This window comes from Leptonotus elevatus, chromosome 10 (assembly GCF_054856555.1).
Source record: "Leptonotus elevatus isolate MCC_2025b chromosome 10, RoL_Lele_1.0, whole genome shotgun sequence".
NCBI classification, from domain to species: Eukaryota; Metazoa; Chordata; class Actinopteri; order Syngnathiformes; family Syngnathidae; genus Leptonotus; species Leptonotus elevatus.
The window spans coordinates 21803277-21830284 of NC_141248.1; the positions used below are offsets into that span (position 1 = coordinate 21803277).

General features: G+C 41.7%; 2 protein-coding genes and 1 long non-coding RNA gene across 13 annotated transcripts in view; 2 read left to right on the top strand and 1 right to left on the bottom strand.

The window, feature by feature from the left end:
- Nucleotides 1-287: 287 nt before the first annotated feature.
- Nucleotides 288-13502, top strand: ncoa5 (nuclear receptor coactivator 5). 5 transcript variants are annotated; one of them, XM_086086708.1, is made up of 13 exons: nucleotides 288-413; nucleotides 1383-1460; nucleotides 1600-1653; nucleotides 2849-3109; nucleotides 3304-3411; nucleotides 4014-4077; nucleotides 7797-8066; nucleotides 8144-8265; nucleotides 9195-9324; nucleotides 9452-9654; nucleotides 10186-10390; nucleotides 11818-11909; nucleotides 11987-13502. In XM_086086708.1, the coding sequence occupies exons 4-13, from the start codon at nucleotides 2941-2943 to the stop codon at nucleotides 13009-13011; spliced, it is 2388 nt and encodes a 795-aa protein (XP_085942834.1). In that variant the 5' UTR covers nucleotides 288-413; nucleotides 1383-1460; nucleotides 1600-1653; nucleotides 2849-2940; the 3' UTR covers nucleotides 13012-13502. The 5 variants fall into 5 exon arrangements, with proteins under 5 accessions (XP_085942834.1, XP_085942833.1, XP_085942836.1 ...); XM_086086707.1 differs by lacking the exon at nucleotides 1383-1460; XM_086086710.1 differs by lacking the exons at nucleotides 2849-3109; nucleotides 3304-3411.
- Nucleotides 13248-27008, bottom strand: part of slc12a5a (solute carrier family 12 member 5a) — a 138216-nt gene continuing 124455 nt past the window's right edge. For 3 of the 7 annotated variants that reach the window (XM_086086700.1, XM_086086703.1, XM_086086706.1), the window contains 6 exons: nucleotides 25523-25630; nucleotides 25015-25140; nucleotides 23169-23410; nucleotides 21879-21893; nucleotides 21571-21704; nucleotides 13248-20672 (listed from right to left, as the gene is read on the bottom strand). In XM_086086700.1, the coding sequence (XP_085942826.1) occupies nucleotides 20581-20672; nucleotides 21571-21704; nucleotides 21879-21893; nucleotides 23169-23410; nucleotides 25015-25140; nucleotides 25523-25630 (717 nt within the window). In that variant the 3' untranslated portion in view covers nucleotides 13248-20580. The remainder of the gene's footprint in view (nucleotides 20673-21570; nucleotides 21705-21878; nucleotides 21894-23168; nucleotides 23411-25014; nucleotides 25141-25522; nucleotides 25631-27008) is intronic. The other 4 variants (XM_086086702.1, XM_086086704.1, XM_086086701.1 and 1 more) reach the window with 3 other exon arrangements.
- On the top strand, nucleotides 19365-26373 carry LOC147167613 (uncharacterized). The gene is made up of 3 exons (XR_015096260.1): nucleotides 19365-20685; nucleotides 21550-21775; nucleotides 25550-26373. It is a non-coding gene; the product is annotated as an uncharacterized LOC147167613 (long non-coding RNA).

Below are 27008 nucleotides of genomic sequence, written 5' to 3' on the forward strand. Positions count from 1 at the left end.
TTTGTACATATTGTATGTATTAATTATGTTTAAATATAACTGCTGATATATATAATGTATATACAAAATATTGCTGTAATTTTGCACAGAGTATACAATCTTGAACTTCTGTTTTTTTTCCCCTTATTTGTCGGGTGGTATTTATATTTAATCCATCCTCAATGCGGCTCTTATTGTTGCTGTATCTATTCATAATTCATCCATCGATATATATTAGTGTCACCTGCATGTGTGTGCTTTAGATATACCTCCGACCTACAGGCGGCGGCAACGAGCAAAGAGGCGTAGCAGAAATGCAGATCCGCATTCATCTGGCCTAAAAGCCTAAAGAAGAAGAAACGAGGGGCTACTACTTGAAGACAACGGAGACGTGGATTTGACGGGATAAAAACAGATTAAATCCTCTTTTGAAGGTAACCATCCATCTATGATAGCCTTGATGTCATGAAGGAAACGTGACTTCTTTCTATTTCGAAGCAAACGCCTGCTCGGCCCCGTACCAGTTCGTTTGCTTTGCGAGCTAAGCTAACAGCTAATGGCTAACACGGTTGTGTACGTAATGCCGCGCGACGTGAGGTACGCATCAAAGAGAACGTTAAAGTACGATTAAGCAAGCGACTGAATGTGCTTGTTAATTTTAGGAACCTGTTTTGTTTACTCCTTTTCGGGTTAGTATTTATTTATTTTAACATCGCCATTTGCAGAGGGTTGCGCGTTTTTTGGCGGCGGACTCCATATTGTCTGTTACACAGTCGACTCGACACACGCAGGCTGGGATGCAAATACACTCGATTCGCGCTTGATTCGAACCAACATTTGATGCCTGGAGACCGTAATGCAATGACAAAGTAGCGCCTTTGTCGGTTAATGCAATTGCTAAAATGCAATACCGATGAAATCGCGATTTGCTTGATTGTTAATACGCCACAGCGCATCGTCGTATCTTGTAATCCGCGGTTGTCATAGAAGTACGCCGCTTAGCGGATGTCAAAAGTAGGAAGGATGACTACATATACCGTTTTCTTCCACTGTTTTTCTATTGTCGCGAAGTCCAAAAACTCACTTCTATAAAAGTAAAGAATACAACGCTTGCTAGTCCGAAATTGACTTTGAAACATGTAGAACACATTCATAAGTTAACTAACTACACGTGCTTACAAGTTCAAAGTCCCTCTCGTGTCACATTATTAAAGAGGAACCAAAGGCAAAACATTTTTCAAGGTTTGAACATTGAGGATGTTTAAACAAGATATAAATGTGAGAAAATGTAAATGTCTCAATGATAAGTGTGTAAACTATGGTGAGGGCTTTTAGAGCCTTAAAACATTTATATTAAATGTAAAACATAAAGTTAACTACTTCGTGGATTTCATTTATTGCAGGTATTTTTTGGAACCCAACCCCAACGGAAAACAAGAGAATACTGTATTGTTTTACCATCCAATGCTGTTGACTGAAATGTATGTCGATTTTCCCTCTCTGGCATGGCAAACGTCAAGGCCCACCAGCTTTCTGGATGTGGTCACATGATGTGTGAATGTTGGCCACCATTTTTCCTGAAAAATGACCCCTAATAATACTTTGTGTGATCTCTTTCAGACGCTTGTCAAATTGATTGCAACCACCATCCTCACCTTCCGGAGTCCCACCAAGGTATTTGTGAGGCTGTTTGCTGAGCAGCATTACCTCCTACTATAAATGTTTGCCTGACATTTCTTGTTTGACGTCTCCATTGTTCTTTCGATGAAACAATTTTGCGTCGTGCCATCAAAACCTTTCAAAAGCAGACGTCTGACGGCAAGACTCATAAGGGAGCCATTTGGTTTCTGCATTTGTCAACCGTTTCATTTCTCCAGCATAATTTTTCGTCGGGGTATTTGCATTTCAATTACCATTTGCGTGGAGGCGCTGCCAAGGAGGACACAAAAAATGTACGACTGGATTTTGCCGTCTCGGACCTTGATTTTTCAACATTCAAATAAATAATTTCATTTTGGACTTTAAAAGTGTGTACACTTTCACAGGGGCTCATCAGTCTGAACAGGCAATGTACATCTTTTCGTTTTTCCTGGACTTGGGTGTGTTTTTGCCAAGACAAAATGTTTTCATTGTACAGGGGATTCTTGGATCTTGAGGTTTCGACTGGTGCATCGTGAGCGAGTTTGATCGTGTAAAATAAAAGAAGGCACACTCGGGTGGTGCTGACGACAAACAACCAACGACAAAACGTTTCGTCGACTGGGGGTGAGGGCGAACAACACGCGCCGAAACTTATTTGTCGATTTTTGCGGTTGCAGACCACGAATATGACGTCAGCCGACCAACCGTCATCCAGCGATTACTAATCGAGAGCGGGGACACAAGAAAATGCCCTAACCCAGGCAAATAAAAACACGACGAGAAACCCTGCATTTATCCCAGTAAAAAAATAACGGCAATTTTCTGTTCTTCTAATTTATGATATTCTTTGTTTCAAATTGGGTTACATTGTCTAACACATTTTGAACCTGGATCACAATTTCAATTTCGCAACCAGTACAAAATGGTACAAATTGCAGCGATGATCTTTGCTGGTCGGAGAACTTGTGTGGCCACCAATAAAACCCAAATAAAACAATCCCAATCGTTTGTTGCATCAAATTCAAACCATGGATCCACATCTAGAGAACATGCTTTTTAACGGAATGCGCCTGACCGCTAGTCGTTCAAGAATTTCCAAATCTCGGATGCGTTTCCTGCGTAATTTAAAATTCCTATTTTCCAATGCGCAACTTCTTTGCTCCCTTTACAACATTTCATTTTACGGAGAAATTTTAATCTCTTCTGTCACCCCATTGACATGTTTCAGGATCGTGGACGCTTGTATCCGCTCAAAACTAAACATTTCCGGGCATTTCCGAACATACGAAGAACGCATCCGCTAAACCTTGGGATCAACTCATGTCTCGTCGTCGAAGCCGGAGTCCATCGCCGGTGCAATTCTCACGCACCTGCAGCAGCAACGACCCCCGAGAAATGGAACGAAGGATTTTTGTTGGGAATTTGCCAACATCCGACATGGATAAGAAGGAGCTGGAAGATCTTTTCAATCCATACGGAAAGATAATTGGTCAGTAAATATATCATCATAAGCAACAAAATTCACAGCTATTAACTAGACATTTGTCCATCTAATTTGCAGCTTTTATTTGTCTTGACCCCTAAGCATGTAACACTGTAACTTTATTCCCTCCGTGCTTGGCTAAATGGGTAGGTATCCACTCCAGTGTTTCTTTGTACCACTTAAAATTTCCCTTTTTTCAGGCGTTTCCATGTTCCGTGGCTATGGATTTGTACAATTTGAACGTGTAGAGGAAGCTGAAGCTGCAATTGTGGCCCAAAAGGGTCGAATGTATAAAGGTTATAAAATAGGTAAGCTTGACTGCACCAAGCCTTACTATACTTCTTATACATATGATAAGATAAACGGATAAAAAGAAAGTCACACTCGTAAATGAAATTGCTGGGCTAGCTACATATTTTTACTTCTGTGTTGGATAATCAAAGTTGTATTAGTCAATTAAAATACAGCACAAGGATGTTAAATAAATGACATCATTCAGTACCATGTTTTTACCTTTTCTGCATGGAAGCTTTGTTGAAGACATTTTGAATGATTAGCATACAAAGTAAATAAACAGTTATACAATTAGTTCAATTTACCCCAATTGTCTTTGCATTTACTTCGGAATGGCTTCAATGCGTTTGCGAATTGCGGCATGCCACCAACTTGTCGATGGAAAATAATTTTCTCCTCATCATTTTGAACCCAATTTGACAGACTTCAACTCCATGCGCTGCATTTTGCCTTCTCGTCCAGTAAGGAAGCCCACGTTTGGAGTAACGGAGCACATTTTCATTTTGGACCATTGGAATTTCTTTGACATGGCCAATTTCAGTTAATTCTGCGCGTACCGTAATCTGATTGACATGCCATTGTTTTTTGTTCAACGTTTGGATTGATTTATTTTCAGATGTAAATATGGCAGTGGAGCGACGGGCTACTAAACCTCATTCCCAGCAGAGCCCTACACGCAGGTAAAGTAACACAAATTTGGTGGGAAGACCTACCATCGCGTCCAACGCAGCCGTTCAAAAACGAACAACTAAAACAAGATTCTAAACCTTAAGTGGGTATGGCGGATGGATTTAACACAAACGTTTATGAAAGTGTACAAAGCCAGTATTGTGGAAGTTGTTTGCATTATTTCTACTTGTGCGTAGCTCGGCAGCCAGCTAACAGTAAAATGTCCTCCAATAAACACACCAAGTTTGGTCTCCTCTGTATTTTAGTGGTCATTTGCAAATTTGTTGTAGAGCTAACACACAGAAATCAACAGACAGAAGCTACAAGGTAGATACAAGCTACTCGAGGTAGCCACGAGCTAAACAAGATAGCTACAAGCTAAACAGTGCTTGAATGCCCAATAAACAAGACTTGATGTTCCTCCTTTTAAAGCATTGGCTGTTCAAAAAGGGATTGATCATTACTTACAGACATTAGTCTACAATGCAGAAACACCTCAGTGGTGTCCAGTGCCCTCTGTATCATCTGTTTGTATGCAAATCTGAGTCACAAGCTGGATGGACACCAAATAGCTCTCAAACTCCAACGAAAGGCAGCACACTCCCTGCTTCATATAATATACAGTGCACAACGTTTAGCAGGTACTTAAGACTTCTCTGAAAGAAGAATCACAATCTCTGAGATCGGTCACAGGATCACCTTGGCTGTCTCATCCTTGAAGATCTGCATTTCCACCTTGCGACCTGTCCCGTCACTGCTATGAAACGGCTCCACAACCAGTCCCACTGGCCACTCATTTCTCTGTCTGGCTGTCTTTAAGTAGGACAACTTTGGCATCTCATCAGTCTATTTCCTATGATCGCTTCCAAAAGGTGTCAGCAAGATACTGGACCCATCCTCCACTGCTTTTCATAAATTTGGCTAGTGCCATACTTTACAGAAGTGGAAGACAGAGCATTAATATTCTCAGTAAGGAAGCATGGTGCGAGTTATTATGGCTGACATATCTGGGCCAGTGAAAGCGGACACCAGTAGAAATATGTTTACTATTGCCGTTACCTCGGCTGTAAACGTTTCCAGGACTTCAGGTTTATCTGGCGTTAGTCCCATTGAAGGGGACATGGCGTCTAGAATCCGGTGTACTCTGGAGAGGAAGCACATCTACGCAAAGGTTCAAGTCCTTCCAGTCCTTGGCAAGGTCGTCCACTGAGAAGGCTTCCGTTACCGGACTGCTGTTTGGTGCCACCAAGTTGGTTTGAGTTAATAATTCCCGAGTTCGGATGTGGAGATGCATTGCCTCTTCAGGAGTGGCAGCTGATATTAGACCACAATCAACGCAAAATTGCCTTTCAATTGTTTTGCATTGGATCCGTGCTCATGTGCAACTATTATAGCTGCCCGTTTCGTACATTAGCTACTGACAGCAGGTTAAGGGCTATTTCTAAAAACATGGACCATCATTCAATATTTGGGACCTGGTTAGGGGTGTCACAATTTGTCTTTATATATTCACAAATGTCTTTGTTTGTACTGATAGATTTTCATTTTTAATGAGGGATGGGCTTAATCATGGATTCGTTGATTAATGATCATTTAGAATTCCATTGAGGCAAAAACCTCTTCAGGCAGCATTTTGCTCAGTACCAAACTTTTGTTCAAACAAGAGTTAGCAACATTGAAAGTTTCACGGTCACCATTCCTGTAAGATATCAAAATAATTATGACCATCGTGGTTGATCAAAGTGATGAATTGCACATCCCTACTTTTACACTTACTGGTCTGTTACAGTATCAGCTGAGCTTGTTTCTTAACCTTCATATCACCTTTTTTCAATCTCTGTGGAAAATGTCATCACGTCAAGCAGGGTGAAAAGGTGCTTCCTAGCACTGTAAAAAAAAAAAAAAAATCAATTTGACTCCACTATTCCAAACCATCATCATGTGATGATGGCTATTATAAAACTGCAGTAAACTTCAGCAGTGGCCTGTTGCTTGAAAATAGCTGTTGAAAAGGTTTATGGGTAACGACCGAAAGTTGGTCAGATGTACTCAGTGGCAAAAGGCGTGTCACTGTCAAGGAACCTTTTCAAAGCATTAGCAAAACACACACAAGTAACTGGGTCATTTGGCTCAGATAAGAAAGTTCCCAAAAATTTAATCTGAAGATATTCCTATAAATAAAGAAAGATCCTCACTCAGATCAATATTTGTTTTCAGCCAGCCACAAAACTGGTTTCAACTTCAGGCTCAGTGCGTGACAAGTTGCTAATTTAAATTCCTATTGCCTTCAATAACGAGCTTGGCCTCTTAATGCAATTATTCATGTGAGCTGTCATACAATTTCTGCTCATGAAAGACATTTCTGCATCTGCCAAATTCAGTATTTTGCATACATTTGCAGTGGATTCTCGGTTGCGTCGGTCCTGACATTCCACATTTCAACGCTACGAATGCCACTTGCAGCAATAAAACGCGGCACAAGAAGGCACACTCATTCGCTGTTTTGCTCATCACTCTTTGTGTGTGTGTGTGTGTGTGTGTGTGTTTTCCATTCAGATGTTGTCTGGAAGTCAGTTTTAACAGAGGACCACCTATGCGCTATAAACACAGTGGTATCATCAAGTATTGTCGTTCTTCTACATAAACCTGGGTTCATTCAGTCTGCCTTACTAGTACACGCATCCGTCTGATGGCACAGACTTGGTGACAAATTTAAATGCAAATGTTGAATACAAGACAAAGCTCATGTGCCAAGAAATTCAATTTTGATCATGGCACGGTATTTATCTCCCCAAATAAGCATCGACTAAAGAAATTAAAAGCTTTTACAGCTTGCTAATGACCATTTCCAGGGCTGGTATTCTCAACAGATGTATTTTAAATCCAAACTACAAGTTTCCGCTTTCCTCACCTCCTTGAGCCTAAAGCCACTTTCCCAGCCTACTCATGAACTACGGGCAAAGACACTTCCGTCGTCTCGGTCATCTCGACGGCATCCTCATTTTAAAATCGTCCGGGAACTGTCGGATGCTCGGGCCATTGTGTGCAGTCGTGTGTCCTGCCCGCAACGCTTGCCTCTCTTTTGCGTGCTGAACAGAGCGAACGCCACACGTTCTCTTTGTTGATATACAAGTTGATCATCTGACACACGTTGAAGGAAAACTTGTGGATTGGGTTTTGACTTTTCTCGCACCAGTCCTGGAAGTTTTCACTCACTTCGGCCACGCTTTGTCGGTCGTTTTTCACACGAGCAGCAGCGTTGGTGTATTTTACTCCCAACCTCAATTTTGATGACCATTTCCAAGCATTGGGACCTTCTATGAAGAAACTTTCCAAGGCAATTTTGCTTATCGATTTTCTTTATTCTTCTCGTAATGATTGAGAAATTTGGGTGTGTCTTTTTTTTGTGTGTGGTCTTTCTGAGTTTGTGACTACTTATTGACAGCATGGTGTGACGTTTGGGGGAAAAACTCATATCCCGAATAAACGGCAAGTAAAAGGTGGATTTTTGATTTTAGCACTGGATTTCAGACCAATTGGATCAAGACGCTTTTATCCGTTGAAATAATAACTGGTGTCTCCTGGACTGGATTTATTTGGCGCAGATGTACTTTGTAATTATTCATTGGTGTCATAAGTACAGTATCGGTATTTTAAGTTTCCAGATCGTACAAAAAAAAATGGAACTAGAGAACGTACCATCCTCTCACTACTTGAACCTTTTCCCCAGGCCGTATGGCGGTTACGGGGACGGCAAGGATCCCCGGCCTCGGTCCCGTTCGCCAGTGTTCCCCCGTGACAGCCGAGATCGCGATGCCCGCGAACCCCGAGATCGCGACTTGCGTGATGGACGTGACGGGAGGGAGCCCAGGGAGCCCGCTCGAGATTCCGGCAGAGAGCCAAGGATGGGAAGCCATCCCCGCGACCACGAGTACCGTTACCGTGGTCCGGAGAACAGAGACAAGGACCTGAGGGGGCCGCCGCGGGATCCCGCCTACAAGTAAATGTCTATACGTTGCAGCTGGAACCACATAACGACATTTGTTGTTTAAACCCTTCTTAAATGTTTTGATGTAGCCGAGAGGAACATGACCGCTACTACCGTGGAGGAAGCAGCGACGATTACTATGGCAGAAGGAAGGATAACTCTTACAGGGACCAGTACAAAGATCCATGGAATGGGCGGCGTGAGCCTGAAGGTACGTCGTCTTTGTATTTTAAAAGACTCCATTCAGACTGCCAAGTTAATGACATTCGCCATATTTTGATTCACTAAAGCCATACGTGAGCTGTAGCTTTTATTTGCGAGTAGTGCTATCACTATCGAATATTTTTAGAATCGATTAATCTATCGATTAATCGACTAATCGGATTCATTTTAATTGAGCATAAAAGTGTATTACAAAAGCATTTTTTTCCTTGATTACTGTTTATTAACTAGTGATTGCCGTTTATTTCGTACTTCGTATTCCTATAGCGATTATATAAAATAAAATTACCAAAAAAAAGCGGGGGGATTGATGATGTACTTATACTATGTTACCATTTTGGTCATTATTTTCGTAAGTAAAAACAGATGTTTTATAATGGGCTTTTTTTTGATTAAACACAAAAAACAATCAGTCGTCTTTCATAAAACACTACTGAAATCAGTGAACAATTACTATTATGCTGAAATCAGAGGATTTGGACAATTTTAAATGAAAAAAATGTCTCCAAACGATTAATTTGATAATGGATTACTTGTCGATTTGAATCGCTTAATTTTGACAGCTCTATTTGGGAGGTTGCGAGCGTTGTTGTTTGGCTTTCATTTTAGGGTCATCCCTTGCCAAATCACACAGTGGGTTCAATCAAGCAAATTTTGATGAAACTTGCTGTTCGTAATGGTTAATTCTGTAACTTTCGAACCTTTTTACAATGATTAACCTATCATTATTTCATCGAATAATCAAGTCATCTTATTCTAATCTTAATATATGCTAATATTATGGCCAGCATCCTGAGACGTTCTTGTCAAAACATGACCGAGGCTCTTAATTTAAGAGGGTGATGAAATGGTGCTTTTTGAACATTTTATCACGCGTAAATAATTGTTAAATGCCGACCTCTTTGTCCTCACCAACAGATGAGCATGCTTGCCCGGAAGAGCGCCGGCGTAACGAACTCTATCGGCAGTACTACGAGGAACTGCAGCGACGCCGCGACACCGATCGCCCTGTCGACTGCTCCGTGATCGTCGTCAACAAGGCACAGAAGTAAGCTTGAACTCTTTACTACCTCTGAGAACATCATCCCTTCGGCAAGGTTGGAGAAACCAGTCCGTGTGTTTTTTCTGTACTTCACGCGGCTCCATTATTTGTGTGTGTGTGTTCGAACCAACAGCAGGGAGTATGCCGAGACGGTCGGCCGCAAAGTCCACGACTTGGGCATGGTGGTGGACCTGATCTTCCTCAACACGGAGGTGTCCCTGACTCAGGCGCTGGAGGACGTGGGCCGCGCTCGCACTCCGTTTGCCATCATCATCACCCAGCAGCACCAGGTGCACCGATCCTGCACGGTCAACATCCTGTTTGGCACGCCTCAAGGTAATCTTACGGCGCTGTTTTTACAGTGTACAGTATGCATCAGTTTCAGTGCAGAACTGCTCTTCTTTTGACTTATTATACGTATATACAAGTGTTTTAATATGATTCCATGTATTTTATGACTTTTCTACTGCGTTAGTGTAATTTGGTGATTGGCTGTGGCATGTTGCAACCCGAGTACAAATTTGAGTTGTCGACAGTGGCAAAATAATCCAAATGTGCAAATAAGCTTGCCAAATAAAACAGCAATAGCTTAGTTCTTCTATAGGACACAATTCCTCTACTTGTCAGGCTTAGTAGATTTATATCTGGCACACCCCTACAAAGGGATGAACATTCTGTTATTAGCACGATACAGGACCGCCCCCTCAAAACAGGCACATTTCAGCGAGGCAAGAGAAGGGCAAAAAGTGTGATGTTGTTTTTTTTATCCTTTGGGTATTTTTACAAAAGCATGTCACACAAGACCTTGTAATTTTATCTTAAATCGCCGGGTAAAACAAATTGCACCGGTCCTTCAAATGTCGTCAGAACACCGCAACATGCCGATGCAGGACGCCTTGATGCTGATCGGCCACAATTACGACGCCTACAAAATAGAGAACCGCGAGAAGGACCGCGAGGAGATCGCCCGCAAGGCCGCCAAAATGGCCGACGACGTGCTGCTGCGTGAGCCCGACCGCGAGAGCCACCCCGTCTCCGTGCTAACGTCCATCACGCTGCTCACAGAGAACAGGTAACAATGTGCTGAGTCACCTGCTGTGTGGATTCCCGAGCACGCTGTTGCGTAACATTCGAGTGCCATGATTGATCAAAAAGTGTCGCTAGAAATTACATTTTTGATTGACTTAAAATGATGTAATAGCCTAACCCAAGTTGTGTTCCACAAGGCAAGTTTGTAAATCATTTTGCCATTTTTTTAATTGTTAGTATGTATCCGTTATATAACTGGCGAGGATAAACTGATGTGACATCGCACATGGACTAACAAATATGCAAACTCGCATGCTGCACAATCACAAAATAAATGCAGACTCAGTTTTTAATTATAATCGCATGATTTCCGTACTTGATTTGCAATAATTGCACATTATAAATGTATACGTATTTTGCATGCTCTTGTTAGTTTGTATCGTTTAGTTTAATAAAACTGTAATTTTATAGTAACTATTTCATCATGTTATTTGAAGTTAAAGCCATACTAAACAGTTTACCTCATTTGCTCCCCAAAACGTATAAATACGTTTTATTTTAATTATTGCTATACTCCCAAAGACATATTTATACGTTTGTGTTTTTTTTTTACGCTAGAGCATGCAGAAGGCTTTGATGTAGCCTCTGAACTGAAGAGAATAGTTGAAGCAATTGTAGTTATTACAAAAAACGGCCAGCAGGTGGCAGCAGATTGTAAGACATCAACCAGGGCCATGTTGCAAAAAGCTCTTTCCCCTTCTGGATATTCACACATTTGTGAATAACGATGAAACTTATCTATATTCTAATGCTAATTTTAAAAAATCTTTTCCAGCTTAATACATTTTGTAAAAGCTTTATTTGGACATATGCTGCCATTGTTATTTACGTCGCAACGTATTTTGTGCGTAGTGATTTAGAATGGCAGCTGGCTTTCTGCCTGGCAATGTGAAACGCCAGTAAAGAAAGCAAGGTAAGTCTCCGTAGCGTTCCTAAAGGGACGATCAGAACTCTTGAATGTGTCTGGTGAATGACGAGAGCACGGCGTGGGGGAGGGTGACTCTTTGATCGGTCGCATGTTGTTTCTTTAGGAACGCTACAAGACTTACCTTGCTTTTTTTTTTAGAAGTTTCCCATTGCTCAGCAGAGAGCATTGCCGCCATTCTACGTCACTACGCACTGAATGCGTTGCGACGTAAATAACAATGTACGTCCAAATAAAGTTTCAACAAAATGCATTCAACTGGAAATTATTTTTGAAAGATGAATCTCATAGTTATGTTAATAACCAAATAGTATAGAGCAAACCTGTCATGACAGTCGGGGTTCCTTTTAATGTCATTTAAGGACGTAAGATCCATTTTATGCTTTTTAATGACTTGCGGAAACCCTGTTTATCAAATGCTGAGTATGCGCCGCTGTGCCTTGGGGTAATAACGGTTTTAAATCTTGTGTGTTGTTGCCGGGTAGGTTTTTAACACCCGAGGAACTGGAAGGTCTTACCGCATACCTCACTGACAAACGGGCGCGGCTAATGCGAAATCCTGCAGACCCCCACCAAGGTACAACTCTTCATCTTTGACGCTGGCGCAACGGGCAATGTCGTCACGCTAACACGTTAACCTTTCTGTCTGGACAGCTGCTACCATTCCTGCCGCTGCTGACGTGCAGACCTCGGCTGCGGTGGCAGCGGCGGCATTGACCCCCTCCCTTTCTGCCCGCACCGTGCCACAGCAGTCCAGCCACATGGCACCGCACCCGGGCATCATGGCGCCACAGGCCGGTCTCATGGCAACGCAGCAGTCTAGCCACATGGCAACGCAGCAGTCTAGCCACATAGGAGCACAGTCCGGCCACATGGCGGCACAATCCGGCCACATGGCGGCACAATCCGGTCACATGGCGGCACAATCCGGCCACATGGCGGCACAATCCGGCCACATGGCACCCCAGTCCGGCCACATGGCACCCCAGTCCGGCCACATGGCACCCCAGTCTGGCCACATGGCACCCCAGTCTGGCCACATGGCACCCCAGTCTGGCCACATGGCACCCCAGTCCGGCCACATGGCACCCCAGTCCGGCCACATGGCACCCCAGTCCGGCCACATGGCACCCCAGTCCGGCCACATGGCTCCCCAGTCCGGCCACATGGCTCCCCAGTCCGGCCACATGGCGCCACTCTCGACTCCGCTGAGCACGCAGACCAGCCCCAACCAGGAGCTCCAGGCCAAGATCCTCAGTCTGTTCAAGAGCAGCGCAGGCATGCAAGGAAGCGCTTCAGGCTCCTCTGCCAGTGCCGCACAGTCCCAGGACTACAGCTCGGTGCGTCCCGGCGGGGCGGCGTCTCAGGGTTACGGCGCCCCCATGGGCCGCGCCCCCTCTGGCGCCACCCCGGCCGGCGGTCCGAGAGCTAGCAACTCTGCGGGCGGCATCAATTTTGATAACCCGAGTGTCCAGAAAGCCCTGGACACTCTCATCCAGAGTGGGCCGGCTCTCAACCACCTGGTGAACGCCGGCGGCCTGTCGGTTCAACAGCAAGCGCCGCAACAGCAGCCGATGCATCACCAGCCTCAAGTGCACCACCAACAGCAGCAACTTCCACCCGTGAGACCAACCGCCAACATGGGCCCAATGGCACAGATGTACCCCCGACATTACTGAGTAGTAGGAAACGTGTTTTGTAAACAATTTTAACCTTCTTTTTTTTTTATTTTTTGTTTTTTGTTTTATCTTTGTGAATAATTGCATCCCAATCTTGACTCGCGCGTGTGTGTGTGAGTGTGTTCGGATGATTCTGCAACATTCTAAATTCTCCCCAGCATGGGAATGTTTCAGTTCATAGATTGCTCCTCCTTTTTATGTTTCCATTAAAAAAAAAAAAGTCACCACACAACTGCTGTAATAAAATGGTATTGGTTTATTGCATTTTGTGCTGACAAATCTATAAAATAGAACGGGTATCATAGCCAGAAGCCATAGAGATAGAAGCATTTGAAATGTAAGATAAAACTACTCTTTTGTTTCATTTTTTTTTTTTTAAATGTACCATGAAACACAATAGAGAATACATGTTGACTTTTTTTCAGTTTTTTTTTTCAAACCTTAGAATATTTAACTTACACTGACACGGAAAATAAACACTTCCACACTAACTGTATTTAATTTATTTACACGTAGCCCGCCCTCTTGCTCACCACCAGCTCACCAAGCACAAGTGCAAAACACCCACCAAAACCCAAAGGGAACAATACAGCTTTACCACACACAATGACCGATTCTCAAGGGGAAAAAATAATTTTGTCGTTAAGACGTGTGTTTGCAGAACACAGCATATAACCTTTGACTTGCCTTTTCAAGCAGCCATACAAAGTGTTTCGCACGACTCCAGTGAATTAAAAACAAGATGGGGATTATCGTCATATGCATCACGGGTGCCCAAAGATGCCACCTAAATAGAAAACCCGCATTCATCAGTTTAGCACTAATACTAGTTTAGTGTTTTTACCTGTATGAGCTGAGAAATATTTCCAAAAGTGGAACTACTGACTTTTTTGATAATTATATTTAAAGAAATGTAATAAATATTGACATTTTTAGTAGATACATTACGGGTTGGCTGTTACTATTTAAATGAATGACTCAAAACATACGTGTTTCCACATTTTGAATTGATTTTCAGAATTTCAAGAATTTTCTTTTTTCCTTAAATTAAAGAATGAACTTTCCTTTGCTACTTTGGCACATTTCTTGTTCGTGTAGTGGCTACAATTTATCCCCAAAATATTCGTATCTAATTCACTGGAGTACATATTTGCACTAGATATAAACAAACAGAAATATACTTTGGTGATTATTTTCTCTAGATAATACATGAAACATATCATCTCGTACCCTAATAATCATCTAATAAATTTATAATCATAATTTGGAAACACCGTCCTGTGCTAAAAAGATAGCGAGGGGGAGGTGGAAAATACAGAATCGTGCGACCGGAAAGAGAACTTGGAAGAGGAAAAAAAAAACACTTGAGAGCACAAACAAATATATTATTGTTATGTTCATACGTGCATGCACACAATTGTTTACACTGTGGCTGGAGAGCGGCTCTGCTCGCAGCACTTGGACAGCCGCATCATTTTGTTGTTTCACTTTATTTATTTTTAAAGTCACGCGCACAAAAGTCAGCGTCACGAGATGAGAGTGACTTCTTCGCCGCAACGTGAGTTGTGTGTTGTTTTTGTGGTGTTTTGCTCCTCTACCCGCTCACTTGTGTTTAGTCAGAGCCCTTAACATCCATTTAAGGATGGAGACTTGAGGAATGATCACCGGCAGCTTTTTTTTTTTTTTTTTTTTTTTGTCTCATGCTACAGTTTGTTGCTTGGGGTGCAATTGGGGCGGGGCGGGGTGGGGGCTGTGTGTGTGCTGGTTCCGAAACGGACCTGTCTGTCGCTTGGACGGTGTCCAAGCAGAGCCGCTCCCAGTGTTGGAAGCGCGAGTTTTATATTCTTTTGATCACTTTTGAAGAATGATACTGCCGTCACATTTAAAATGCATCGCTGTGGGCTGAGGGGGGGGAAGAAGGGGGTTGGGGGAGGGGCTTTGTGGGATGATGGATGAACATTTAGAGCACTGCAAACTCAGCAAGTTAGGGCGTCTTGTGTTTCGCGAGAGGAAAGTGGCCAGAGCATGCGAGCTTTTTTCTACAACAACTCAAAAGGAATGCGCTGAGTGGCCAAAATGAGCAGGTAGTACTTGCAGCTTGGAACCAAGCAGTTTTTTTGTGGGGAGGGTGCGTTAATGAATGCGGGTTGATGGCATGCCTGTCCAATTAAAAACATTGATCACCCCCCCGAACGCAAAGAAAACGTCCATCCGTGGATGCGCACTTTGATTGTTGAACTCCCAATGTAATGTAAACATTTTGACCGTCAATTACGATGTTCGCGCATACTTGTAGGCTAAATGCTAAAAACTTAGCATTTTTTTCCCATACCGCGGGGTCTTGACTTGCGCATGCCCCGTGGCACTATGGGAAAAAAGACGGAATGAAGTCAGGCGTTGCAGTCGGCAGACATAATGTAACATTTACGAATAAACGTTTCCTTACTTAAATTATCAAAGTATTGGTGTAATGTAGATGAAAATTATATTTTTTTAAGAAAAAAAAAAGAAAATACTTTTTTGCTGCGCATGCGCAAATCATTCCAAAGTGGCATTGTGGGGAAATGCTAACTGCTAACTGCTAACTTTGAGCTACGTTCGAATGCATTTGCCTGCCAGTCAAAACTTTTTACTCCACATTGGTAGTTCCTCGTTTCCGTACAAGAACGTGATGAAGAATTTTGAATAAAAAACATTTGGAAATGCATGCTTTTCATCGAACAATAATACTCTGGTGTGTGAAGGCAATATAGTTGATGTCTAATTAAAAGGATGTTTCTTGTTTTTTTTTCTCCCCCTCAAAAATGCAACAAGTCATTTTCTTTGTGTTTTAGTTCACAAAAATACACATTTTCAAATGAAAAGCAAGTGCTGTACTCAAAATGATGATTTGTTTTAATCCACCACATACACACAAACTAAAAACGAACTTATGATTATATATAAAAAGACAAGGTTTTCCAATGAAAAGCATGTTTCAGCAAAGGTTGTTTTAGGATTTTCATCCTAAAGCCAACAAAGTTCCAAATTTAGACACATTGCCACATCGAAACAAAAAAAAATCGGATTTTTATCCAAAACAATTACAACGAAATGTTCTTCCTTTTTGGATGGAGAAAAGACTCACACCATTTGGAGAAATATGCTTTTCATTGCCAACAAAAGGAACGTGTGACAGATGAACATTGCTGATTTCTCATCCAGAATGAAATATTCTTTGCGTTCCGGCTAAGAACACAAATCGTGTGGTTTTCACCGGACAGGGGCGTTCAGATCTGCACTGCGCTTTGGCACCACGCGAGTTGTGACAGTGGCGCTGCGTTCGCTCCGTTTCGGGACGAACGCTGAGGATGCGGCTGACTTGACAATTTGGGCAGAAAATAAAGCGATTGATAAAACCAAAAGCAAAAAAACGAAAAGATAAATAATATTGCACATCATCTTACAAAACTCTAAGACTTTGAGTCCACAGTGATCAAACAGTGTACAAGAAAAGACAACACTAGTAAGTTACAGTGTCGGTAGTGATTTCATTCTTATGTACAAATGACCAACCCGAGGCCTCGCGACAAAACAACCCTTTTCACAAGACTACTTTCAGAAATAGAACAAGTAACGATAAAGTGAACTGTTTAAAATTTTTTGCGAGACCTTTTTACAGCGACGATGGGGAGCGTCACCATCACCCCCCTAGCCCCCGCCCCCATTGTCGTCTGTAGCGCGCGTCGTCACTATAAAAACCACAAAAACAAATATCGCCACACGAAACCATGCAAACAGCAATTATAAAACATTGAGAATTTTCTTTTCTTTTTTTCTTTACGGAAATAGAGTACATGAAAACCTCTCGCACGTCTCCTTTTCAGACTTTTTTTTTTTTTTTAAAGGCTCAGTTGATGCAGGCAAATGTTCGCAAACCACCCAAAAAAAAACATCTTCTGTTTTTGACTAAGTTTATTTTGTAAATTGTAGTCACAATTTGGCAATTTCCAAATAGTTTGTTTACGACTCATTTATTGATAACTAAAGGAACATGTTCTATTGCATTGGTCGAGTTTTTTCTAATGCTTTTTGCGTCAACAGCCTCCGCTGATATGTATCGTCGATACCCTTTTTTCGTGATTCCTTTTTGAAACGACCACCTGGTGTCGATGTGGTTTTTCGGCGGTCTTTATGTACAGCACAAAGACATCTACCAGTACTAGCAGCATTCACCACAAATGGTCCTGGACATTCGAGCAACACCAAAAAGAAAAGCTTTTTTGTTTTTGTTTGTTTTAAATAGCTCTAGAAACTAATTTCTTTTGGAATTCCCATATACTGTATAGATATATAGATATATATATGTATATATGTATAAATATGTAAAGTATCTATTTAGAGTTCTACTACAAGTGCAAGTGACTCCCCCCCCCCCTCACAAAATACAAATGCAAATAAAGTGACTCGAGATGACTCTACAGAAGACGTTATACAAAATAGATGCCTTAAGAAAAATGAACAACGTGAGTCCCCGTTTGAGCTATTGCACGTCCCTTCCCAGATGAGCTTCTCAACCCAACAGCGCAATCCAGCGTATATACACGCGCAAAGTCCTAAGCCACCCTAAGATTGATTGTTTGAGCCCAGATAGATTAAAAAAAAAAGAAATTGTTTTGGTTTTGTAATTGGTGCTACTTCCTGGTTGGTTGACTCATTTCCTACGGTCAATTTCAAATCATCAATGAATCTTACACGTTTGTGAAATGTGGTCCCAAGTCCAGAACCTCAAAAGCTGCGAGGCTCACATGCTAACCACGAGGTTACTCAAAATGATGGAAAATAAATGCCTTCATCCTCACCGTACCAAAATTAAGCTCATTCTTTTTTTCTGCTGATTTACCATTTTGCGGTTCTGTACAAGCCGGAGATTCTCAAAAGTGTGGCAAGCGGGCTCGGAATAAGGACGATAAGCCTTTGCCGTGTTTTTGACGAATATTTGAAGCCTACTCGGCGACTGTATTCGAACGTTGCTCACTGATAAACCGAATGAGGTAGCAAAGTCATCTGGTTTACATTTTTAAACCTATTGTTAGAATAAATGTACATACGTTATCCCATATTTACTCTTATAATATCGCAAAGCATGACTCATGCTCTCGCAGCTGCAAGATAGGAACTGTGCTCTTATCACAAGATAGCGGCTGAAACACTTTGCGGATAAACTGTTGAAACCCTCAGAGGCACGTCTGTATAATTATCTGCGCAATGACTCAAATCCGTGATGGTTGCTGCTGTGTGTGCCCCTTACCTTTAGCGCAGCAACAACTGTGTAACCAGGGACCGCCCTAAAAGAAATAAAAAGAGAGGGCTCGACGGAATTGGAATATGCCTCAGAGCGGTAGGAGATTGTAACTGAGCACATCTCTGTCCGTTCTCCTCACGAGCAAAACTAATCTCTGTCCGTTCTCCTCACGAGCAAAAAGAATCTAAGTCTCTTGTCTTCCTTCCTTGTCTGTTGTTTATTAAATGCTCTAGTTTGACTGAACCTGACACCTATTTCCCCCAAAATGGGCTACATATATTTTTTTTACCTAATCTCGCATTCTTACTATCGAAAAAGGCGTCTAAAACAACAAAGCTCGTGGTGTTTTAAGATTTGCGCACGGTACGGTATCAGCCTATGTGTATATATATGAAATACATACGGTATATTTCTCTGTATATAAAACATCACTGGTGAGTCTACTGCATAGAAGTCCGTCTGGTGGACAAAGTGGGTTTCCTTGCTACAGAAGCCGCTGTCCTCTCGTCTCGTCAGACCGCTCGGAAAAAGATGAACTTCCGTCATCCGCTTCCCAATCCCACGCTTTCAAATTCACGTAGACCTCTTTGACCTTTTTTTCTTTTGAAAGAAAGTTAGCACACTTTGTTCTCCGATGATATAGAATTTGACTCTGTAAAATCATATGGCACATTTAATGTATACAAATTTGGCAAAACACGACACAAACATGTCGAGCAGATGACTGTCCATAAACTCTGCCTATAAACATAAATATGTATTTTTTTTTTTGTTCTCTAGATGAAAAAATAACACTTTTGCATGAAGAGTGCAGGTGCAGTGCGTGCGGAGGCCATCCCAAAAATAAATAAATAAATAAATAGAAATTTAAAACCGCCGTTTTCAAGCGCTCCCTCGTAGCGAAGGATTGTTTCTCCTCCTTTTGTTTTTTGTTTTTTTTCTCGGAATATGTCACAAAAATACGACACTCATACCCAACGAAGCGTCAGAGCTTGTACATTATTTACAGGGATCCACACAAAGGGCTGCTGGTCGTGATGGTTTGCCCCCCCCCCCCGCCCCCGCCCCGTCATTTACGTCCTCGTCGTGAGGCTAGCTTGCTGCTAACATGCTATTCACAGTTGGGCTACAAGCTAAGCTAACCTCTTTCTTTGATTCAGCCCGGGTACCGTTCGCTTGGTGCTGAAAAAGTGACTGATTGTTTTGTGTGTCTTAATCTGACACCAAAAAATTAAAAAGCCGGCCCGTCATTTACGTCCTCGTCATGACGCTAGCTTGCTGCTAACACGCTATTAACAGTTGGGCTAGAAGCTAAGATAACCTCATTGTTTGTTGCGACCCGGGTACCGTTCGCTTGGTGCTGATAAAGTGACTGATTATTTTGTGTTTTTTATTCTGACACCAAAAAATGAAAAAGTGGCCCGGTCATTTACATCCTCATCAAGACGCTAGCTTGCTGCTAAGATGCTATTCACAGTTGGGCTACAAGCTAAGCTAACCTCGTTGTTTGTTTCAACCCGGGTACCGTTCGCTTGGCGCTGAAAAAGGGACTTGATTGTTTTGTGTGTCTTAATCTGACACCAAAAAAAAAGAAAAAGTAACCAATTGACTTCTTACATTATAAAGATTTGCTTACGCCACTTTGTCGGATCGCATCGTTTTCAACTAATGACCGCTTGGAACATTATCGAGGTCAGAAGTCTTTTTTTTCCCTTTTTTTGATTTTTCAGCTTTTGATAATTAAAAATAAAAAGCCTGTTTCCCTCTTTTGCTTTTGGCACATACAGTGGCTACGAGGGGCAAACAGTCACTGAGAAAAAGACAAGGACGGCGGCGAACGCTAAAGCGGCCCGCGTGGATTTCACAGTTCGTACGTGAAGACCCCTTTCCTGGCTGGTGGTGGTCTTAGCGGCGGTCACATGTCCCGACAACGGGACTCGTTTTTTAAGCATCTTCTCTGCCTTTTTTTCCCCACGTTTTGGGTAAGCAAACGACACCGATTCAAACGTAAAAGACAAGTTAGCATGCATTCGCAGCCGCGGCTCGGCTAACCAAAACGGAACCGATCTCGCGACGAACCGGTCGATTCTGGCTCGGGCGCCGCAGCCGAGTCGGGGCCGCCCGTCGGGTATGATATGCCATTAAACAGTGAGGACGACATGAAGATGAAGCAGCATTGAGTGACTCGGGTGAGACGGATAACACAGGAGTAGGGCTGGCGGGTGGGGGAGGGGGTTTGGTAATGGTCGGGTTGGAGGGAAGAGGGGGGCAGGGGCTCTGCTTTTTCAGGAGTAGATGGTGATGACCTCGCGTCCGCCGCCGCGGACCAGAAGGACACGGTTGAGACCTTCAGTGAGGACTTCGAGGAACTCCATGTCTGGGTGAGAAAGGTGAAGGAACTTCAAGATGGAACCCCACAAATCGAAATGCTTAATTATATTAAAAAAAATAATAATTAATTAAAAAGAAAAAAATAACATGTTGTGCATGTTGCTTTACCAATCTGTGTGTAGTTGTAGTGTGATGGGAGAAAAAAAAAGAAGGATTTCACTGCTGGAGGCAACCAGCAGATGGCGCCATTACCCTCAAGACCAACATTAGCTTGCTATTGAGATGAGCAGCTCTGTTCACAAACAGGCATTTACAGTATTTCCTCAAGAAGACGTCTCTCTTTCCCCTCATCAAAAACAATCACAAGTCGTAACTATAATGTCATATTCATTATTCATTTTAACAGCCATTTTAAAACATTTGTGCTTGTTAGTTTTTTCACATGTCAACCTTATCCTGTTTTTATTTAGTCAAGTTTTACTCAACTTTAAATTGAGCATTTTAATCAAATACATTTTATTTATAAATATATATATATATGTATATATTATACATTTTATTCTGCTAGTTTTAGTTAATAAAACTGTCACCCAAATCCAGGTCCAGAAAGTAAAAACCCTGCCACAGTTTGGCTTTAGCCCCAGGTACTAGCTAGCAAGCTTGCTAGCTCCCTAGCAGGTAAATGATCACCATGGAAGCTAGCTCGGGAGCTAGCTATTTAGCATCTGGGGCTAAAGCCAAACTGTGGCAGGGTTTTTACTTTCTGGACCTGGATTTGCCACCTCTGACCCTTACACTTAAAAAAAAAAAAATCTTGTCAGCAGGTAATATTGACCATTTTCATTTAATCTAAAATTATTCCACGCAACATTTTCTCTTATGCTTTTGATGAAAAAACAGACATGTTCTGGTAAAATTTACAGGATGACATCATCAAAGGATACAGTTCTCGTCACCCGTCCGGTTCTTGGGCGGCCCGGGCATGTTGAGCAGGACCAGCTTGGCCTCCGAGGACTTCTTGGTGATGGCCTCGTTGAGTCGCAGCGCCGTGTGCATGCGTCGCACGTTGAATTGGTTCCTGGACGGACGCACAGAGACGGGACAAGGTTGTCGGGACATGTCAGGCAAGACAAAGCCGCTTCCGTGGAGGTGGGTGACAGATGCTCACTCGCACATGTTTTCATTGTCCTCATCCGCTCATGTCTATTACAAAAATAGTCGGAATGAGGTTGAAAAGATCTTTAGTACTTACAGGTTCTCCCATTCACTGCAGCAGGAGCAAGAAGGGAAAGACGTAGATAATCAGAACCAGCGGTAGCTAGAGTGCTCACGTCGCACTTAAGATGAAGTACGAGATACTTGTGTAAGAAAAAAAAAAACTCTAGAAAAAGAATTACTGATTCAACTCCATACGTAGAAATAAAGTACCGATTCAAACTTAAGTAGAAACGTCGATTTTTATTGTCAATACAGTTTACCAAATACAAATGTGGTTGTACCTTTTCAGCCATTGATACAGTAACTTTATCGTAAGTAATTATTTGAAGTTAAAAAGATACACGAAACACTTAAAAAGAGTGGATAGCTTTGCATTTTCTGCCACGAGATGAGATTAGTGTTTCATGTTGGACATTGGTGGCAAAAAACAAAAAAATACACATATTTGGTTTTTTTAATCACGTTTATTATTGCTAAATTGGGTTATAATGACTTCTTTGCACAAAGTAAAATAGGGGTGTCAGGCGATTACAATTTTTAATCCTAATTAATCGCAGGACTTTAATAGTCGCACATTTTATATCTGTTCTAAATGTACAATAAAATGTACAATATATTTTAAGTTATCATATTCATAAAACTGCAAAAAAAACCGTTTTATAACATTAGCCATAATAGAAATATGGCTGCATCTTTTAGTCATTGAAAGAGTAATGTCATAATAATCCATAAAATTTAGTTAAAATGAAAAAGATGTCCTGTACTGTAAAAAACGAGTGATATTGATTTGTGTTGGTCATTTTTCTGCCACTAGATGGCATAATTGCATTTGTAAGACGTTGGTGACAGCTCAGCGCATTTTTCTTTTCATATTAAGAGCTAGCTAATCTTTAATATGAAGTAACTTGTGAAATTCTGCCAATTTTTTAAAATGGTAAAATTTTAAATAAAAAAATAAAACTTGACCCCAGTCTCCACAAATATATGTATCATTATTACTTTATTATTGCAAAATTTTGACGTGGACATGGAATTTTCCCAGTACAGGCTTTCCAATTAAGGGGCAGTCATTTATCCTGCGTAAAAAAAAATTTGTGGCGTTAAATTAACTCAAAATTATTGCATTAATTTTGACACCCCAAAAAGTAAAATAAAGCATGAACAATGCATTTTTAATGCCTCTGGACATCATATTTAATGCCTTTTAATGTCATCGAAGGCCTTAATTGGAGCCAAAAAATCATTTCATGACTTTTTATGCTTTCTAATCCCGCCATCCCGAGATGTGTGTGCGTGCGTAGTGCGATGTCGTTGAAGAACTCACGGCTTCATGCTGAAGATGTCCTTGATGCCGCACGGTGTGGCGGCGCCGGCCGGCTTGCCGGCGTCCCCGTCGCATTTCTCCGTCCAGGTCATCTGGACCTGCTCCCCGGGGCTCTGGGCCGCCTCGGCCGGGGCCGGCGGGGCGTCTGCGGCGGCGGCGGCGGCGGGGCTGGTCGGGGCGGTGTTGTCGTGGATGAGCTGCACCTGGGCAGGCGGGGGCACAGGGGGAGAGGCCGACTTTGACTATGAGGAGGAGGAGGAGGAAGACGGATGGTAGCGAGGCCGGAGGTGGAGATACACGTAAATCCACGAGTGTTGGAATGCGGGTCAAAGTCACAGAATGTTTGAGAGGGACAAAAGAGAGGAAGTGGGGTTCAAGAACACCATCTTGTCATTTGGTAGCTTGTCTGCTAAACAGTAAAACAGATGAACTAAAACATGTTGGTAGAACACAGCATACAGTACTTCGTAATCCGACTCATGGCTGATTGGACGAGAGGGACAATAACACTTTTTTGTCATTGTTTTGTTTAGCAATTTTTGGGTGCTTTTCATTTATTGTTGTATTTAGTTATTTGTAAGCCAGTTTAGCTTAATGCGGACAAACAGTGCAAAAACACCATAAATAGGCTAACGAATAGCATCAGTGTTGTGGCGTTACAACGATATAAGTAGAGGATGTTTAAAGTACACCATTATAGTGCTATTTTCCTTTGAAAAAAAAGGGGTGTCAGGTGATTAAAAATTGTAATCGTAATTAATCGCATGACTTCAATAGTTAACTCACGATTTATCGTACATTTGATATCTGTCCTAAATGTACAATAAAATGTACAGTAAAAAGTTTTCATACTTTTGTTAACATAAAAGTAGAAAAAATGTGACTGTATCTTTTAGTCATCGAAACAGTAGTTTCCTAATAATTTATAACATTTTAGTTAAAATTAAAAATATTTCCTGTACTGTAACAAACGAATGTGATAGTGATTTGTGTGGTGGTCAATTTTCTGCCACTAGATGGCATCATTGCATTTGTAAGACATTGGTGACAGCTCAGTGCATTTTTCTTTTCATATTAAGAGCTATCTAATCATTAACATGAAGTAACTTGTGAAATTCTGCACATTTTTTTTGTAAAAATTGTAAAATACAACTTGACCCCAGTCTCCACAAATATATGCATTATCATGAAATGTATTACTGCAAAATTTTGAAGTGGACGTGTCTGCTGCGTTGCGACTGGAATCATTAATCGCGCGTTAAGAAAATTTGTAACGTTAAAGGAACACTAAGAAACTTTCATTTTATGGTGATTATGGCGGTGCCATACGGACAAAAGCGGTAATGTTATGCCTGAAGGAAGACCACATTTCCCATGAGGACAAGCGCATTGCGTCATTGGCGTTCATTTAAGGAACTTTAAATTAACGCTCTTACTTTGACACCTCTAGAAAAAAATACTTATTTTTTTTTTTTGTAGTTGGAGGGGGATTAATGGCATGTTCATTTCAATTTGGAAAGACAATTTGAGGTACGTGTTTTAAGTTATGACTGCGTGGTCAAGGAACAAAGTAACTCGCATCTCAAAGCATCCGACGAGAAGAGGTTCTTCTGACGTACAACTGTAGTCACATTCAAACCTTTTTTTTGTGTTTCACTATTGAGAAAAATGCTTATTAGCCGTCACTTATTGGTAGGACGTGAGCGTGTAAATCCAGCGGTTGAGATGCACAATAAAAAATTAAAAAAAAATTCAATCTCAGTTAAAACAATTATTATTTTTTTTTTAATCGCCAAAATATGTAACCCGAGACAGGAAAGAGACGTAAACCGTGCAAGCTCTCTACCTCCTCCTCCGGCTTTTCCTCGTTGCCGGCCGGCGGCGGCTCTTCGCTCACGCTCAGCTGGGTGGTGACAGACGCCGGGTTCTTGCGCCGAATGGAGCCGCGGGACGAGTCGGTAATGCTCTGGATCTGTGAAGAAACATCAAACAAAAAGTCCCAAAATAAGAGACATGTTTGTTTTTAAGAGCACGGTTAAGTGAAGTAAAAAAGCAAGCGCGTTTGGACCTGGAGGAGGTAATAATAGCACAAGGTTTAGATCCATATCTATTTATTCCATCCCTCTGCCAAGACACGGCGCCGTCACGCTCCACAGCAAAAAAAACGCAGAGAGGCAATATGGCGTCCCCAACGCTCTGCTTCCGCCCGAAATACGCTTGGGTCCAGCAGCGCTTTACGTGTCACGTCAAGTCAAATCAAGGCGAGCCACGCCGAGCTGCACCCGTCAAGTCGCATTTGGGAAGACGTTTTTGAGCGCGCCTTGCTCAAAGACGAGGGCGGGCAACTTTCTTACCTCCCTCTCACGCTCGTTCTTGCTCAGGTTGATCTTCTTCAGCATCTGCGAGCGCTGTTCCATCACCAGGGTCTTCTCGTACGTGTATGCTGAGATGTCGCTGTCGTGCTGCGGGGAAAACACACCGGCGGATGACAACGGCCGTAGAAGCCATGTCGGGACATCATTGCAAAAGTAATAATTTCACAAAATCTGAATTCTAGAGTTGAATTTGAGTCTCATCCCGCGCCGATTTACAATGGTTTTAAAAAGGCACGGTTTCAATAAGCGCTAATACTCTTTCTCACTGGTAATAAGCGTTTTTTTTTTTTTTTTTTAAAGGACTTCTAAGCAAGACACGATATGATTGGCTGCTTGCAGAGTCGAGTAAAAGAGCTGCACTGCACTCTAAAAACAGTTGGGGTCAAAAGTAACCTAATTATGGATCAACTTTAACTTTTAACTTTCTGGGTTGTTTTATACAAAATGATCCAATTTTTGGACCAAAGTAAAAGATCTAACCAATAATTATGAGTTGTTTTACGCTACAAGACCCATTTCTTGACTCAAATTTGGGTCAAATGGACCCAAGTAGAGGATCGGTCCAGTTTGTATCCATAGTTGGGTTATTTTTGACTCAACCGTTTTTAGAGTGTGCCAAGCAGTTATACATGGAATAGGAAGTTTATAGGAACATAAATAGTCCGCAGGTCTGTTCTTAAGATAGCTCATCAGTGACTTGTTAAGAATTAGAATTATGTTAACATTTATTTGTTTATTATTATTATTATTATTATTATTTCTTAAATTTTAACATGGTACACATTTCTTGATGTAGCATTCTATAGTTAGTTTGTTTGTGATTTTTATTTTAAATTTAATTAATTAATCAATTAATTAATTAATTGCATTTCCATTTAACTCATTTACTCCCTGCCATTTTCACTGAAGCAACCCCCTTCGCTCCGGGGTGTTTTACTGGATTTTGCAAGGCCCACAGAATATTGTGTTCTATTGCTACAAAAACATGGAACCTACCAAAAGAAAGATTATAGTCTCTTCTTTCATCAGGAAAAAAATTCTATCTGTTTCCGTTTTGCAGCAATTAGCATTAGAATATAGCTAAGTTTCATTATTATTCACATTCATGGTGAAACCACTTTCAAAAAGCTTGTTTGCAACATGGCCCTGGTTGATCTCTTATACTCTGCTGCCATTTGCTGGCCGTTTTTGTACTAACTACCATTGCTTCAAGCGTTCTCTTCAGTTCAGAGGCTGCATCAAAGCCTTCTGTATGCGCTAGCATAAAAAAACAACAACGTATAAATAAGTTTTTGGGAGCATGGTAATATTTCAAATAGAACATATTTATACGTTTTTGGGAGTAAATGAGTTAATGATAGGATAGGTGAAGTTTGGACAGGCAGAATACGGTGATACTTAAAAAATGTTTGCCCAATGTTATCATACAGAATCTAATATCAGCCTACGCCTGGCAGTGATGATT